General features: G+C 39.7%; 2 protein-coding genes across 7 annotated transcripts in view; one reads left to right on the top strand and one right to left on the bottom strand.

The window, feature by feature from the left end:
• Window positions 1–5,375: 5,375 nt before the first annotated feature.
• Window positions 5,376–14,102, top strand: LOC135106462 (uncharacterized). The gene is made up of 8 exons (XM_064015478.1): window positions 5,376–5,472; window positions 6,484–6,657; window positions 6,827–6,962; window positions 7,830–7,957; window positions 9,819–9,944; window positions 10,980–11,144; window positions 11,873–12,085; window positions 13,750–14,102. Exons 1-8 carry the CDS (start codon window positions 5,376–5,378, stop codon window positions 13,866–13,868), a joined length of 1,158 nt encoding a protein of 385 aa, XP_063871548.1. The 3' UTR covers window positions 13,869–14,102.
• Window positions 14,103–15,386: 1,284 nt separating this feature from the next.
• LOC135109372 (protein inturned-like) overlaps window positions 15,387–18,036 on the bottom strand; it is a 30,749-nt gene continuing 28,099 nt past the window's right edge. For 5 of the 6 annotated variants that reach the window (XM_064020791.1, XM_064020783.1, XM_064020765.1 and 2 more), the window contains one exon: window positions 15,387–17,940. In XM_064020791.1, coding sequence (XP_063876861.1) covers window positions 17,829–17,940 — 112 coding nt within the window. In that variant the 3' untranslated portion in view covers window positions 15,387–17,828. The remainder of the gene's footprint in view (window positions 17,941–18,036) is intronic. The other variant, XR_010272681.1, reaches the window with a different exon arrangement.

The following is an 18,036-nucleotide window of genomic DNA, read 5'->3' as shown; positions in this document are numbered from 1 at the left end:
TTGGTTAGTTTTGTTTTTTGTTTCGTTTTTTTTTTTTTTCCGATGTACTTGATGTGGATTCTTTCAAGGTTAATTATCAATAATCAGAAGAAAATGGAGACACATGTATCATTTTTCCTCTTGTAGATACCTATTCGTTTTCTTTTCATTGTTGGTTCTTATACTTCTCTTTCTCTTCATCCTTCTCTTGTTCTCGTTCCATGTATGGCACTGTAACGTATGCTCATTTCTGGCTGTAAAACTGATACTTACTCCTATTACTACTACTACTACTACTACTATTACCTCTATGCTACCACAAACACGAAGCAGGTATAGCCTCCCCTCTATTCCAACACGCCGACACCACCTCCCCCTTCCATTTCACTGCTTTATTTCCCCCGCCACCGACCGGAAAAACGCCAAACTGGAATATTTATAGACCGGCCACGGGAGGACACACATCCCACAGCCACTCTTCTGCGTATATAAGAAAAATCAGCATCATAAACCCAATTTGGTGTCTCCCTCCCCTCCTTTCTCTCTCTCTCTCTCTCTCTCTCTCTCTCTCTCTCTCTCTCTCTCTCTCTCTCTCTCTCTCTCTCTCTCTCTCTCTCTCTCTCTCTCTCTCTCTCTCTTTCTCTCTCTCTCTCTCTCTCTCTCCTCTCTCTCTCTCTCTCTCTCTCTCTCTCCTCTCTCTCTCTCTCTCTCTCTCTCTCTCTCTCTCTCTCTCTTTGCTACTTTACCTACACACCCCGACAATTCTATACAACCGCGCTGGGAAAAGGAAAAAAGAGATTTAGGGAGGAGGAGGAAGCGGCCTAGGAAAAAAAGAGGATGGGAAGCACCCGAGAGTGGGAAGGAAGGTAGGTGGGAGAGAGAAAGTAGGAAATTCACTTTTACCTCACTGTGGGAATATAATCTAGTCTTTGAACGAATTTTCTTCTCATAACAGTATTTGACAAGGCCGACAGTTGCCGGTTCGTCTCCAAAAGCTTTGACTTCACCGCTTCATGAATATATTTGCCGAAGTTGTTCAGGAATGCTGATTAATATGGAAGATGTGTGTGTGTGTGTGTGTGTGTGTGTGTGTGTGTGTGTGAGGTGCGCGGGAGGAGAGAGGGAGAGTGCCTCATCATTTCAGTCAAGGGAGGATCATGCGAGTATCATGAACGCCGTGCACAAAAAAAAAAAAAAAAAAAAAAAAAACAGGTTAATTAAACGTGTGGTGTCTCTCCCATCCACTAGTCTCCGATGTCTGATGCACACTTACGCTTAATATTTTCAACTAATGCATTACAGATCGTATTAGGAGGAGGTAAGGTGTCAGTAATAAGATTATAATTTAAATATGTGGTGTCTCTCCCATTCGCTAGTCATCGATGTTTGATGCACACTTACGCTTGGTATTTACAACAAGTGCATTACGGCTCGTCTTAGGAGGAGCTAAGGTATCAATATAATCATAATGTCCTGAAGGAGTGACTGAGCCATCGTTTACAATCCACTAGACAGCCAAGACGCAACAAAGTCACACCGCTAACTTCCACTGGAGCCTGTTAGTAGTAATTGAAATAATACACCGAAACGTTTCAGAATACGGTCCAACATCTTCAGATCATCTTCCTTAAGCTTGTCATTTACGCCTTGAAGCATAAATTCCGTAAGATCTCGTTTGACATCACTCACGCCCCGCCTGCCACCAAGAGTCTCCTAGGGACCAGCAAAGTCCCCCGACGCCGCCACGAAGGGGGACGGGAAGTTGAGGATCAGAATGGATGAGGAGGGAAAGAGAAATTAGTCTGTGCAATGAAAGGATTTATGTTTCCATCGCCATAAATCAAGGCGCACATACGCCATTCTTTTCCACATTTCCGCCAGCAAAAGAGCCATATGTCGTAAACAAAGTAATGGAGGAATACTGAATAAGACGAGAATGGATGTAATTTGAACCTGCAGAGAGTGTTATGTTCTCAGTTAGAATAGTGAAGAAAGAACAAATAACATGCGTAACTAAACTGGCTTTTCTATTGGCTCTCTTATGTTTATTTTCTTTATGGAAGCGGCAGTGGAGTGACCTTTAGTTCAAACTTAAATTTTTCCCCCTTGTGTGATTCCCACGATGCGTAAAAGATCAAATGAAAATAAGTAATAATAACACAAGTCCTGTCTTCATACGAAAGAAATAAGTTTTTCATCACAGTAGGGACCTAGGACAGCATGAGGTAGACATAATTAAAGGAAGGAAACAACACACACAAAAAAAAAAAAACAGGAAAGAGAATATCGTATCGCACTGGTGTTCTCCGTAACGCAGAATCCTCACTTACACAGCATGAGATACATATATAAGCACAGAGAGAAAACACAACACAGTAAACCAAGACAGCAAGAGAAAAAGACGTAAGCACAAGTAAGAATCAGAACATAATGAAGCAGAAAGGAAAAATATCGCACTGGTATTTTCATTCTAGCATGCTCACCCCACACAACATAAGATAAAACATAAGCACAGGAAGGGAACAGAACACAATAAAACAGGGAATAAAGAGTATTGCATTGGTGTTTCCCTTACATGAGATAAACTTAGGCACAAGGAGAAAAACATAACAGTATAGCAAAGGAGAAAAAAATATCGTACCGCACTGGTGTTTCCCACATCCCAACATCCCCCTCCCACTAGGAGTCGCGAGCAAACAGTACCAGCAGCCCCGGACACACAGGACACTTGTATTTCCTGTCACGTCTGGGTTTTTTATCGCGTATCAGGAACTCATTTGTCCAGTGGCTATGCGCGCGATTCAGAAATAATGTAATACTCTCGAAATAAACCTCATTCAAACTAATGACTCTGAAATCCGGGGACGTGGGTGTGATGAGGTAGTGCCTGCTGACAAAGATGAGGTGGTGACTGGTGGTGACTGAAGGACCAAATTCTGAAAACCTTCTGAGCCGCACTCTATATAGTAAAAGTTACACAGTTTTTTTTGAGGATGTTTTTACTGTTCTAGTGACAGATTAACAAGATTTCTACATTATTAATAGGAGAAAACTCTTGAGAACCCGGCTAATCATCTCTGTGGCCTTTGAAAATTAGTTATGATGAGATAGCAGAATACGAGCCAGAGAGAGAGAGAGAGAGAGAGAGAGAGAGAGAGAGAGAGAGAGAGAGAGAGAGAGAGAGAGAGAGAGAGAAAGGGAGAATGTCAGCGGGTAGCCAGTCAATCTACTCGTAATAATTCCTCTGGACTCCCCTACTGACAGGTCCGTCACTTCATCTACCTATCTAACAGAACGCTGAACACAAATCCACAACCCTGAACAACACCCAAATAGACTTCCCGTGTGTGTGTGTGCGTATATGTGGGTGGGTGGGTGTGGGGACAGGTACTTACCATGCTACGTTCGTGTGTATGCGTTATGTACAGTGTGTGTGCGCTCAACGAGTGCGGGAAAAAATGCTCTCCCGTCACGCGTCCAAAAGCGAAAGCGTAGCAAGAGAAGGGAAGAGAAGAAAGAAAACGGTGTGGAGGAGGAGTCGGGGTTAGAAAAGGGAAGGCGTTTACAGTACCGTGGAAGTGAGTCGAGGCGTGGATGGGTCTTGGTTAGGGAAGGTAAGGGAGGAGGAACAAACGAGGATGAGGGACAGCATTCGCAAACATTCCCGTGACTTGTCTTGACTACTTTTAACATGCCGTAAGGAAAGAAACTACTGAGGAAGGGGGGGGAGGATTCTCAAGGATATTTTCACGATTCTAGTGATATTTTAACAAGGATTATGCGCATTGGCAGTAAAAACAGGCATGATAAATTGGCTAATCATCTGTGTGGCCTTCGAAAATAGTTTTTATGAGAGTCTAAGGCGTTTCATAATACGAGCCGAGGACGAAAAATTATAAGAACTGAACGTAAGAATACAAGGAAAGCTACGAGAAGTCATCAGGCCTACACATGGCGGTTCTTACATACAGCTTATCCACCTATATTCACCTATCATCCTCATCCATAAATTTATCTCATCTTCTATTCAAGCTCCCTAATGACTCGGCTATAATAACCTGAATTACTCAACTATAACAATATAAGAGCCAGAATCAACAAAGAGTCAAAGGATATTAAGACCGGAAAACGTGGAAGTCATAAGAGGTGAAAGTGATGGAGTTATCTAAAGTAAGAGATCCTTTCTTAGTGCCTATAAACACACATTAAAACCATAAAAGCCAAATGAAAAACATTACTGCGAACTCAATTTCCCTTATGCTTTATTTATTCGGTTTGTTGGGGAGAAGAAGAAGAAGAAGAAGAAGAAGAAGAAGAAGAAGAAGAAGAAGAGAAGAACGAGGTGAAGGAGGAGAAACACACACACACACACACACACACACACATTACACTACACCACACCACAACCACCATACCACACCACAACCATCATACCACACCACAACCACCATACCACCACCACCACCACCACCACCACCACACTACAGCACAAAAAAAAAGGACATGAAATAGTGAACCAAAAAGTATTTAGAGTATCGACTAAAAAAAAGAAAAAATTAGTGAGGTGTTCCTTTCTGATTGAGTTGGCTACAATTCCTGCCTCGAGGGACGTCTGCTCGTCATCGTCAGCGAGAATCGTGAGGCAGTTCTTATATTTAATTGGTGTGAAGGTTGTCTTTCTGCGTATCGCGTCGAGGAGGAGAAGGAGGAGGAGGAGGAAAAATGAAAGGGCAGCATTAATGAGTAGAGGTACAAGTGAGAATATGACAAGGATAATGAGAGAGCGAGAGAGAGAGAGAGAGAGAGAGAGAGAGAGAGAGAGAGAGAGAGAGAGAGAGAGAGAGAGAGAGAGAGAGAGAGAGAGAGAGAGAGACTTGATTAATAGGTGAACAAATTAATAAATTAATGAAATATATAGAAAAAAAAATGGGAGGCTGAAAAATAGAAAAAGCAAATTTTAATAGACACGAAAACCATAAATAAGAGTTCAGATGAGATAATGATATATGCTTTGACTTACATACACACACACACACACACACAAACCCATACCTCTCACCCAAACCCTAAACGCACCCGAGCTCTCCAGTGACTGAATATAAAAAAGAAAAATAAGGGTAGTCATGTAAGGTAAAATTTGATTGAAACAGCAGAGCGCCGTCAATATTGGTTTGTGATGCCCGCTTGCACTTGGCGGGAGGGACGCCAAGGACACCAGCAGGGAGTGGGAGTGGTGGAGGGAGTGGTGGTGATGGCGGGGAGTGAAACGTATAGGGAGGGAGTGGCGCAGGTCGAAAGCGGAGTAAATGGGAGTGAAGGCTGAGTGCTTTTGGTCGGTCTGAATACAAAGAGATGTGTGGTGAGGGGAACAACAGTAGGAGGTGGTGGCGGCGGTGATGGTGGTGATTGAGGAGAGGGAACACAATGAAAAAACAAACAGCAGTATATGTGTTGGGCCTTATAAGGTTGTTTGTGGGGACTATACTAACATAAGTACAGTGTGAAAGGAGGAGGAGGAGGAGGAGGAGGAGGAAGAGGAGGACGTAGTGGTGATGGTGCTGGTACTATATTGGGGAGAAGGAATACAATGAAAGAACAAGCAGCAGCATATCCATTGGTTCTTAGCGGGACTGTTTATGGGAGCTATATAGAGAATAGAAGGAGGAGGAGGAGAAGGAGGAATGCATTTTTAATCTATTCTCTTTATATAAATTTATTTTTCCTAAACGTGTAGTGAAAAGGAACCGCTTTTATAATGAATTGTAACAATACACTAATAAATTATCCACAACTTCAACATGATGCTATTGAAAAACAAAAAAGGTCTCAGGTTCCCCGTCCATAACTATAGCCTGATGTGTGCTGTTGCCGTGGAAAAAAGTAAATAAGATAAGAAATTTTTAAAAATTCAAGTTTTCTTCGACTATTCACTCCTTCGTTTACACAACCGCGCATTAATCACGAGTAAGCAGTTTCACATCGAGAGGACGAAAAGAGTTCCCGCCCCGCCCTGCCCCGCCCCGCCCCTTGCATCGACACGGGGCCCGGAGTGAAGCAGGAGTTAATGCCAACACAAACTGGTTACTGTCCCGATACGAGTAATGATGAAAGTTGTTAAGTGTGAAAGACAATAAGATACTTCTTTCCATTGCTCTTTATCCTATTGTGGCTATACTTTTCTTCTTTTCTTCTTTTACTTCCTCTCTACTACTTCATTTTCTATTTCTTCTATATCTTTATATATTCTACATATTTATAGCCAAATAAATATTTAAATGTCTAATACCAGACACATCAATATCATTCGTAAAGTAGGAATACTCCATACTACTGAAGCGTGAAAGTAGTGATTGTTCCTCGTCATACGAATAATAGTGATAATAATAATAGTTATAATAATCATAATAATAATAATAATAATAATAATAATAATAATAATAATAATAATAATAAAAATCCATCACAGCCGCTACTTATAACACAATCCCTGTTACTCCCTGTCAGTGCTGAAGCTCTCCGTGTCGCCCATGCTCTCCCTGTTCAACATACGGCGCGTCGCAAACACCCCTTGCCTCTCCTCCTCGGGCGAGAACGGCACTTGCTTCAACGCTAGGGAGTGCAAGAGACTCGGCGGCGTCACCTCGGGCAGCTGCAAGACTGGCGGGAACTGCTGCGTATGTGAGTACCGTGAAGAGAGAGAGAGAGAGAGTATAAATTCGAGTGGATAAAATTAATCAACGTAGCTATTATCACGACAACTTACCTCATTTTCCCTTCTCTACCTCACCCCTTACAACCATCACCACCATCACCACCGCCACCACCACCACCACCACCACCACGACAGTTCAGGTCTCTTGCGGCGGCCTGGTGACCCAAAACTGCACTTACTTCGTCAATGAAAACTATCCCAAGCCCTTTGATGGCGTGGGCTCATGTCAGCTGACTGTCAACAAGGTCAACCCCTCCGTGTGCCAGCTCAGGTAAGTAATTAACAGGAAGACGTATGACCCACCGCACCAACTCACCACCTCGTCACCTTTTTTATGTCCGATTTATCTCCTCATTATCTCTCCTCCTTAATTTTTGACAGCATATTAAACTCTCTCTCTCTCTCTCTCTCTCTCTCTCTCTCTCTCTCTCTCTCTCTCTCTCTCTCTCTCTCTCTCTCTCTCTCTCTCTCTCTCTCTCTCTTACGGGTAATGCATCTAGAAAGCCTCCATTCCCTCCCTTCTTTTTATAATAGTACCTTAAGTTCACATCAACTTCTGCACCACCATTTCTCCTCTCAGTATTCGTATTGTTTCATCATAAATCTCAAACACACACCTATTTCTTCTATTACTATTCCTACTGAGATTTCCTTATAGCTTTCTTCACCCTTCCATTTCCATCAACAATACAATCATTCATTTAATTCTGCTTCCTTTCAGTGATCTCTCTGTTCTGTCTGTTCTGTTCAATCCCTTTCCTCTATGGATTTCAACGCTTTCATCCTTATTCTTCTTTTTTCGTCCACTTCTAATGGAACTGCCACTCCTACACTCCATTTCCTTTGCAACAGCTCCTCTATCACTATCTATTTCTCCTACAGGCTGGATTTCAACACCCTAGGCCTTATCCTTCTTGTATCATTCACTTTTGAAAATATAACTCTTATTCTCTGATTTTATCATTTAGATTCCTCTATCTATCTCTTTATCTATGTCATTAGTTGGATTTCGACACCCTACTCCTTATCCATCTTATATACTGTCTACTTCTAATGAAAATATCACTCCTACAGTCTATTTCCTTTCTAATAACCCTTCTATACCAACCACTTATCCTTCTATCGATCTATCCCATAGGTTGGACTTCGACTCCCTAGTTCTATCAGGGCCAGAGACGACGGACAACCGCTGCCTCAACGACCGCTTCACCGTGTCAGGCGGCAGCTCCACCCCCATCATCTGTGGCACCAGCACCGGCAACCACAGTGAGGCTCAAGGGGATGGCAGGCGGGGAGAGAGAGAGAGAGAGAGAGAGAGAGAGAGAGAGAGAGAGAGAGAGAGAGAGAGAGAGAGAGAGAAGCGGGAGGTTCAGGCAGGCAGGCGGAGAATACGGGAAGCAGAAGGGAAGAAGTGCTGGAGTGAGGAAAAAGATTGGTTTGAGTTTTGGTTTGCTAAAGTGAAACAAGATTTTGGATGCCTGCAGGGCGAAATGGATCAAACTGAGGGGCACTAAAGTTTTTTTTTTTTTTTTTTTGTTCAGGGGGGTAAGATTGGGGGGAGAGAAAGAAATGGTAATCCAGCAGACCAAGAATGAACGTAAACTGTTGGAAGGAGGCGTATGCACACACACACACACGCACACACACACACACACACACACAGAGAGAGAGAGAGAGAGAGAGAGAGAGAGAGAGAGAGAGAGAGAGAGAGAGAGAGAGAGAGAAAAGACACAATTTATGGATTTCATTAACCGTTACTGTCCATTAGGAATTAAGGTCACAATAGCTAACGGCAACAATACACTGGGAGAGGAGGGGAGAGAAGAGAAGAGGAGGAGGAGGATAAAGAACGAAATGGATAGAAACAGAGAGAGAGAGAGAGAGAGAGAGAGAGAGAGAGAGAGAGAGAGAGAGAGAGAGAGGAGGGAAAGGCACAAGGGAAGGGTAGAAGGGAAGGGAAGGGAGGGAAAGCACCATCCACCGACGTACAGCCACGTTAATTATATTTATTCAATTAGCTTCATCAGCACGAATAATAATGCGAACACGTACTCTTTCTGATGAACACATTCCTGGCTGGCTGAGAGCAGGCACCGGGGTCTTCATGCGTGAAGCTAATGAGTAATTACGATGCGTGTACACTTGTAGCTGTAGCCATTCCTAAAATCTATACCGGTATCTATGCAATGGTTCGTTACTTATTTGCTGAGGAATACTTGAGTGAGCTGCCATTGTCTTCTCAGTTTGCTGCATAAAATGTGCTGAGTCATCTTTCAGGAGTAGAGCTTTCGGTATGTTTTATTATTTTTTTCCTTAAACTTCTTTTTTCCCCTTGGCCAGACCTCCTCTTACAAAAAATTAATAAACAGGTATATAGATTAATTAATAAGTAAACAAGCCAGCGTTATCAAACTTGTAAATTCATCTTTGTCAGTTAATATTTCTTACAACAAATAGATAAATAAATATATAAATAAATAAATAAACAAGTCAGCGCCCTCCAACTTTATAAATTCATCTTTTTCAATTATTTTTTTCTCATAACTCGCGAAGACAAAGTAGGACTGATGTTTTTTTTTTTTTTTTTTTTTTTTTTTGCAAGCTGCATCGTTCAGGTACAGTAAATTTCTGCACCACAGTTCTGGCCGGGTTTTTTTCAAGAACTTATTCGTGTAACATTTTGCAGGTTTCATCACTTAAAACACAAATGTATTATTATTTCAAAGAGGAATGGGGTCAGTGTGCCGTGAGAATATTTCAAAATGTTAAGTCCCTCCTCGTGTTCCCAGACACACACACACACACACACACACACACACACACACACACACACACACAAAAAAAAAAAAAAAAAAAAAAAAAAAGAAAAGAAAAAAAAAAGAAAGAAAGAAAGAAAGAAAGAAAATGAATAGGATAAATAAAATAAATAAATGAATAAAGAAATGGATAAATAAATAATGTAAAAGCGGCCTTACAGATTGTGTGTGTGTGTGTGTGTGTGTGTGTGTGTGTGTGTGTGACAAACACACACACACACACACACACACACGTAAGTAAAGAAAAGCCTTCCAACAACAGAGAAAAATAATGAATAAGTATATAAATAAACACCCTTTGCACCGGGCAGTGTACGTGGATCTGGGGCGCACGAGCAACACCCAGGCCGTGCTCACCGTCATCACCATGGGGCCCGCCTTTGAGCGCAGCTGGAAGGTGAAGGTGTCCCAGATTCCCTGCAACACTGACTACACGGGTGAGGCCACGCTGCCACTCTCCGTCAATGATAGTAATAAGTGAATTAATTGATAGCAAACTTATCCTAACCTAATCTAACCTAACATACCCTAACCTAGTATAATATAACCTAACCTAACCTAACATAATATAACCTAACCTAACCTAATCTAATATAACCTAACCTAACCTAATGTAGTAACCTAACCTAACCTAACATAATATGACCTAACTTAACCTAATCTAATCTAACATGACATAATTTTATAACCTAACATAACATAATATAACATAAACTAACCTAACCTAACCTAACCTAACCTAACCTAACCTAACATAGCATAACCTAACCTAGGCCACGCTCTGACTCTCCGTTACTGTATCAAAAATAATAACAACTGAATTAGTATACAAATCATCCCAGTGCCACAGCAAGGATGAGTAGAGCAGGTTCCATTACGTCAAGAATCAATATAATGGCAATACTTTCTTGGTACAGTCACTGTCACAAGTCGGTCATAAGTCTGCACTTATTTCCACTGCGTTTAGATCTCTTCCTTTTCCTCAATCGCATGTCCTCTGCCGGCAATTCCCTTATAAAAGACAACTAGTGATTGATTCTTAGTAATTCGGTGGAGTTCGAGGGAAAATGATAAACGCAGTGGAAGGTTAGCTTTTTCCCTCAAACTCATGTCCTCTGATCCCCTGGGAATATCCTTACAAAACCTGACAAGTGATATATTCTCAGCAAATCAGTGGACGTACCGAGGGAAAGGGATATACATAGTGAAAGAGAGTGCGGTATGTTACTTGCCTTCTGAACACGGCTTAACTTTCCCTATCCTCTCATCATTGACTGAACCTTTCCTCTAACCACCAAAACTTAAATTCCTCTCCTTTCTTTATCATCTCTTTTATTTATCAAGTTTATCCTCCTTCCTGATAACAAGACATCACCAAACCAACTCCCTTCATTCTCCAAACCATCACCTCCTTCTCCCAACATAAACAAAGCACTCTGCAAGACTCCTACGAAAGGTCTTTTCTCACTCAGCTCCCAACGGATGCCTGCAGTACTACCAGGGTGTGACGGGCCAGATTAAGACTTACAACTACGACGTGAGCACCGGACTGCAGCTTTCCAATCAAGACTACACCTCCTGCGTGCGTACCGAGAGGAATTTCTGCGGCATTCAATACACTGCTTGTGCGGATACCGGTAAGGAATGAAAGACAAGGAGGAAGAGGAAGTACTACATGAAAGGGAAGTTATTTAGTTACAATTAGAGGACGGATGCGGAAAAGAAAGAACGAGGGAACTTGGAAAAGGGTAGAAGTTAGAATGTTTTGTATGGACGGAAAGAGGGGAAGATAGGAAGGAGGAGTTTAGAGTAAATCACGAGAGAGAGAGAGAGAGAGAGAGAGAGAGAGAGAGAGAGAGAGAGAGAGAGAGAGAGAGAGAGATTCTTGGTGCTGTGTGAAGAGGATGACGATTGAAAACTTACTACTAAGCTATTTTGTTCGGTTATGACGTCAGTTGCCATCAAAGTCGCCATATCATTTATTCATTAATTCGCTTATTTGTGTTTTATTTTACTTACTGCCACACTCATCCACCTCTTCCCACACTAACCATATACCATCCATCAGCTGCTCCCATCAAGCGTTGTCTGTAATACCTTCTGCCGTCATTCCCACGACTCTCACTCAGCCTTTGATGGTCTTCCTCTCGCGCTCACGGCCGCCCACATTCATACTCAAGCACTTCAACCCATTCATCTCTCGGCCTCGCGGTGCTAATATTATCACACACACACACACACACACACACACACTTAGAGGCCACAGAAGTTGATCCTTAAGACGCTGCATGACACACACACACACACACACACACACACACACACACACACACACGTACTACGTATTCCTTCTCCCTTTCCCTAGTAAACGTCGATCCCGAGTCCTTCAGTCTGACGGGCAGCACGACAACGCAAGTGGGGGCCGTGGTGGGGCAAGCAAACTGCCCCAACGACTGGCTCATCATTCCCTGCCTGTCTGACTCCTCCGTCGACCCCACTGCTAACTGCGTGGACAGAATTTGCGGTGACGCCTTTAATGTGCGAGAAGGAGTCACCGTTGGAGACGCCGTGTTGTACAGTGAGTGAATGCTAGGAGTATGACTACTATTCTGAAACATTTCTGCGCCACATCACTACTTTCAAAAGGCTCTACTTGAAGTTACACTGGTTTTCGATGGTGTTTTTACGGTCCTAGTGACAGATTAACAATATTTCTACATGATTAACAGGAGAAATACTCTTGGGAACCTGGCATAATCATAATGAGAGAGCAGAGCGTTTCTGAACACGGGGTCAGTGGGGAGAAAATTTGAGGCGAAGGCGGGATATGGTGGTGGTAACTATGCACGAGGGTGTGAAGGAAGGATATGGAAGGTGAAAGAAAAATGCGTGCTTTGTAAAGGTAGTATTGGGCCTTAATGGGAAAGGTAACTGGGAGATCAACAGAGCGTGAGTGGTGAAGGAAGGGGAAGGGAAGCATGATGCAAGGATGAGATTGTATATTTAAGAAAACAGTAGATTTTAAAAGTAAAAAGAAAAAAAAAAGTACAGAGTAGGAGGGAGAAAACTGGAGTTATGAGACAAATGAAAACTGAGAAAATCAGATGAATGGAGGAAAGGAAAAAATAAACAAAATATAAGGGAAAAAGTGACAAAAAAAAAAAGAATAAATAGATAAATAAATAAATAAATAAAAAGATGAGAATAAATTGAAAATATATGACTGGTGGTTTGTGTAAATATGCTAGTTTTGTGTATTTTAAAGCAAAACAAAACAAAAGAACCTCAACAGCTGCTGAACGAGTGAGTGGCTCACGTCAAGGTCAGTTTACCCCTAAACTGACCTTCGTTCGTGATTGGCTCTGGATAGTGCGCACACACAAGGGATATGCATGGAGACCTTGTGTTATCATTAAGCACCACCACTTTATTTTATGGTGTGCGTCATTAACGGAGGTGCCACTACGCGTGGCACACAAGTCTCCAAAAGCATAAATGAGGCTCCCAGAGCCAGTGACGTAAGCGACCTCGTGACCGAAATTATTATCTTTATTTCACTGTCTTCCCCAACTTTTCTATTGTGACGGGTGAGAACGCAGACGTCAGAATGGACCCCACAATGTTGTCAAAAATCCATCCAAGTGAAACTATCCAAGGAACCTTCTTGCCACGCTTGAGTGATAGGTATCAGTTGCTGGGGCCAGAGAGAAGCAGCCCCCTTGCCACAGCAGCGCGGGAAGAGCCAGCCAATGACGGTTAGCGCTGCAAGTCACGTGCCACGCCAGGACATTCTTAGAGGAAGGATTCTTCCTCCAAGAGGACACCTCCCCACCATCACACCCACCTATTTTTGATAATGTAATTTTATTGTAATTTCATAATGTGATTCATCTAAATAGTTGTAAAGGGCATAAATTACAGAACATTTTGTTACCAATCATTACTTTTATCGAAGTCCATTGAAGAGAAATCGTATTTTGAAACGCGCAAAATTTTGACTTTTTCTAGGTTTTCCAAGTTTTGGTGCTTACGTCACTCTGGCTCTAAGCACCACAAATATTACTGTAACCTGTAGTAAACTCTGATTTCTGTAAACATGAGCTTCATGGAGAAACTTATGTTTATGGTTATCACGATTTTGTTCAGGCCATATATAAATCCTAATTGTGTAAACGTAATGATTTCACCACTAAGCATTATTCATGCATCTATCATCCTTTTCGCCTCTCCTTTCTCCCACAGGTTTCGTGAAGCCGTTTACGTTGGTCTATCACACTGATGATACCGAGGGCAACGCTGCCGTTCTGGAATCGGGGAACCGAGGCTACTGTCTCAACTACGTGCAACAGCCGTGTGTGTGAGGCAGCGGAGAGCATCGCGGTTGAAATACTGTTGATCTTCCTTTGCCCGCCTCTTCTTTTTTATCTCACTGGTCTGTATTCTTAGACGGTAAAGGCTATCGCTGGGACTATTTTGCAAAGGCTACAGAGTACAGACATGGTCGATCGGATTTTTTTTTTTTTCTCCTCACTAGCCCGTACCTTTTTAAATGGAAAAGGCTTTCATTATAACTATCTTCAAAGGCTAGACATAACTAGTAAGTTTCTCGTCAATATATATATATATATATATATATATATATATATATATATATATATATATATATATATATATATATATATATATATATATATATATATATATATATATATATATATATATATATATAGATAGATAGATAGATAGATATATAGTCATGAAAAATCATTCAAAATCCGTGACTTGCACTAGAAAGAAGACAAGACGCCATTTTTTTTTTTTTTTTTAGCCTTTCATGAGGAATATTTTTAAGTCCTACAGACATATGCTGTCAGATTATCGTGGATGTTTTTTTTTTTTTTTTTTTGTTGAGGATGTAAAGATGTTAAATTACCAAAAGAATCATGCAAACCACAGTATTCTTGTGGATGTCTTTTTTACTGTAGTGGCAGAAATGTTAATCTACAGTATAATCATGAAAACACCTTTGAAAATCCATGTAACTTGCAGTAGAGCATGTACAAGAAAGTCAAGATGCCTAAGTGTTTAAAAATGCGGTCTCTTAGTGTGGATATATAATGAAGACAGCTATCATTCGTAATAAGATTCCATTCATGGAGATGCACTGTGTTGTGGTGATACTGATACTGTCATATAATAAATTTGTTAGATGAAATAAATGATAATAAAACATAAATAAGTTATATACAGTTCTCTCTCAAAACTTTGGTGCCATGAAAAAATTGCAAGTTAAAATGTCTTACTGAAAGTCTCCCACTTCTTCCATTCACTACATTTTTGGGTCCATCCTTATATATATATATATATATATATATATATATATATATATATATATATATATATATATATATATATATATATATATATATATATATATATATATATATATATATATATATATATATATATATATATATATATATATATATACTTCAGCCATGTTGAAAATGAATATATATATTCTCTTCTCTTTCTTATCCTTCTCTTCCCCCATCTCTTTTATTTTCTTGTTTATTCCTTTTCTTCTCCTTGAAACAAAAAATCCAATCATAATACATGATGGAATGTTTCTTTTCTTAATTACCTTTCCTTTTCTTAAGTTGTTAGATTACAACCGTGTTGTAAAAAAAAAAAAATATTATATATATATATATATATATATATATATATATATATATATATATATATATATATATATATATATATATATATATATATATATATATATATATATATATATATATATATATATATATATATATATATATATATATATAAAGTAGTAAATATATATAAATGTATTCAATTACAATAGTAAGTATATTTATAATTGCTTTATAAAATTGAAAAAAACATTTATGAAATTCATAAGGCCATCAACAACATTAAACATCTGCAAAAGGTTACAAAACAACACAATATATAAAATATTAGGCCACTAACAACATTACCATTCTATTAAACATTATTACTTAACAAGATGAAGAACTTACAAACATTTTCTCCAGGTGGTAGCTTCAATGATGAGGCTTTCACACATAGGACAGCAATCTATTAATTTGTTGATTCTATTTGATATATATATATATATATATATATATATATATATATATATATATATATATATATATATATATATATATGTATATATATATATATATATATTCTATTTTTTACTTAAGGCACATTGCAGCCTCCATATTTTTACTGAGAGAATGTAGAGTGAGAAATGTGACTGGTGGAATTTGTCTAAAGAAAGAGCTTGGCTGGAGTAATCACAAACACACAGACATCCACATCCATGCCACCAGTTCCCTACATCAACCTCACTTGGTGGAATTTGTCTGAAGAAAGAGAAGGGCAAAGGGAACAGTCTTGGCTGGGATAATCAGAAACACACAGACATCCACATCCATGCCACCAGTTCCCCACATCAACCTCACTACCTGCAGCATGACAATCTACTGAGAAGGGTAAGATCTAAGGATGAAACATTGATAAGTCTTCAACCTCAACCCTTAACTCAAGCCCAATACCCAAAACTGCAACACTCTAGGCCAGGCTGGAAACATGGCAGTGAATAGGAAAAGGTCATCCTGATAAGGAGCAATATTCATGACCCACACACCAAGGATGATCTCATCAAGTACACAGAGAACCAGACTTTCTGGTTTAATGCTGCCTTTGAGAAAATCTGCAACTTTTTTTTTTCATAAATATATTCCAGAATCTTTAGTTCAGTTCACCTTTGAAGGTGGTATGGCACACCATTTTACTAATGGTCAGAATGGCACTGACAAGGCTCACACTATGGAGGTAACTTTCAGTGCAGTAATCAAGACTATGTTTAAGAAATCTATAACAGAAAGGATCCATACCACAACACAAAAAGAGGCAAAAAGCTAAGGCACAAAAAACATTAGTAAATATTAATAAATATAGTAAAAAATTAAAAGCATGGTACTATAAGAATCTTAATCCTAAAGTAACAACCAGGTTTTTTTATCTGCTCAAAACAACAGAGTAATGATACTAGAGGGCAGAAAAACTGTGATGCAGGTGCTGGACCTAATGAAACAGCCTGTCATGTAAGCATACATCTTTTCTTTTAAGCTTCCAAACTGATTCAGGTGCTGCAAGACTCCCACATTTGGAACCAGACCAAGACTTGCATAACTGCTATAATCTCTCCTGAAATGTGCTGTTGTGAGCATACACATAAATGCTTTTAGGTATGTCAACATCATCAAGGAGTTCAATGCAACTACCACCACTGAAGACGTCATAGAAAGAACCTATTAACAATGGTTCCAAAAATGTAGATTACTCTACTCCCTCTAAACTCAACAAAAGCCTGATGAATGCAGATCTACAGACCTTTCACATGGTCATGAGTGTAAATATGTTACAAGAACCTGAGCATTATCTCGACACAAATGGGCAAATGTTCATCTCTTATCAAATGATCAATGAGGTAGACTAAGACAGACACATACACTAAGACACAGACACATATGCTCAACTCTTGAATAAGTTAGAATAAGAGACACTGATGAGAGAACACATGGTGAAGCTGTCACCATTTGAAGAAGGACAAACCGTCATGTAAAGCAAAATGTATGACTGCATCACAGGGATTCTACTGCACCCACATATATTTCCATGCATGTATGCCCAAATTAATTGCCAAAAAACACTGTCAAAAGTGTTAGGTATACTCTTGCCAGACATATAACCCATGCCAAAATCTGAGCAAATATAGTAATTAAGTTAATGGAGTGCAGCCACATTTTCTATTAAAAAGTTTGCAAATATTAAAGAAGCCTGATAATGGGTGAGTATTAACAAATACAGTGCTAAAAGGACTTAAGTATAAATCCTGCAGATCTGATGTATAAAAAAGATATTGCAAGTCATGCAACAAGAGTCTAAAGGATATGAGGCATCTGAAAATAAATAAAATATGAATATTATGTTGTTCAAGGAAACAAAACCAATGTAAAAATGACAGTTTGTTCAAGGATTATGGCAGTGGGAATATAGAGGATGAACATGAGGTAAAATCACAACAAAAATTTGATAGATTAGTATTAACTGTTTGAAAAATATTTTTTTTAAATCTATGTAGTTAGATCTTGAAAATATATATTTCCACATTTCCAAAGTAAGCATTCACCTTTATGATAAAACATAGTTTAGATTTGGAGATTCAGTCAGCACAGCTCACTTCACACTTTAGATATGTGGCTTTGCTTTGGATTTTACACCACACAGCCAAGTGATACCCTGAAGGCCATTTCTAGGAGGTTTTGTGGCACTGATTCATGATAGCAGACATAAACCTCTCGCTGATAAGGGGCTGCCAGTAGACGCCTGGGAAACAGAAGCATGCCAAAGGAAATACAATTAGGCATTTATATATCACTGCAGAATTGATTAGGATCTAGTTTGGAGTTACTAAACATATCA

The sequence above is a fragment of the Scylla paramamosain genome, chromosome 2 (assembly GCF_035594125.1).
Source record: "Scylla paramamosain isolate STU-SP2022 chromosome 2, ASM3559412v1, whole genome shotgun sequence".
NCBI classification, from domain to species: Eukaryota; Metazoa; Arthropoda; class Malacostraca; order Decapoda; family Portunidae; genus Scylla; species Scylla paramamosain.
This window is presented reverse-complemented; position numbering and strand designations above follow the sequence as displayed.

Coding starts and splice junctions, on each gene's coding strand:
- LOC135106462 (XM_064015478.1), top strand. CDS start 5,376: ATGGTGGTGATTGAGGAGAGGGAACACAATGAAAAAACAAACAGCAGT. Junction 9,945..10,979: donor CTGCAACACTGACTACACGG/GTGAGGCCACGC, acceptor TTTCTCACTCAG/CTCCCAACGGATGCCTGCAG. Junction 11,145..11,872: donor CACTGCTTGTGCGGATACCG/GTAAGGAATGAA, acceptor CCCTTTCCCTAG/TAAACGTCGATCCCGAGTCC.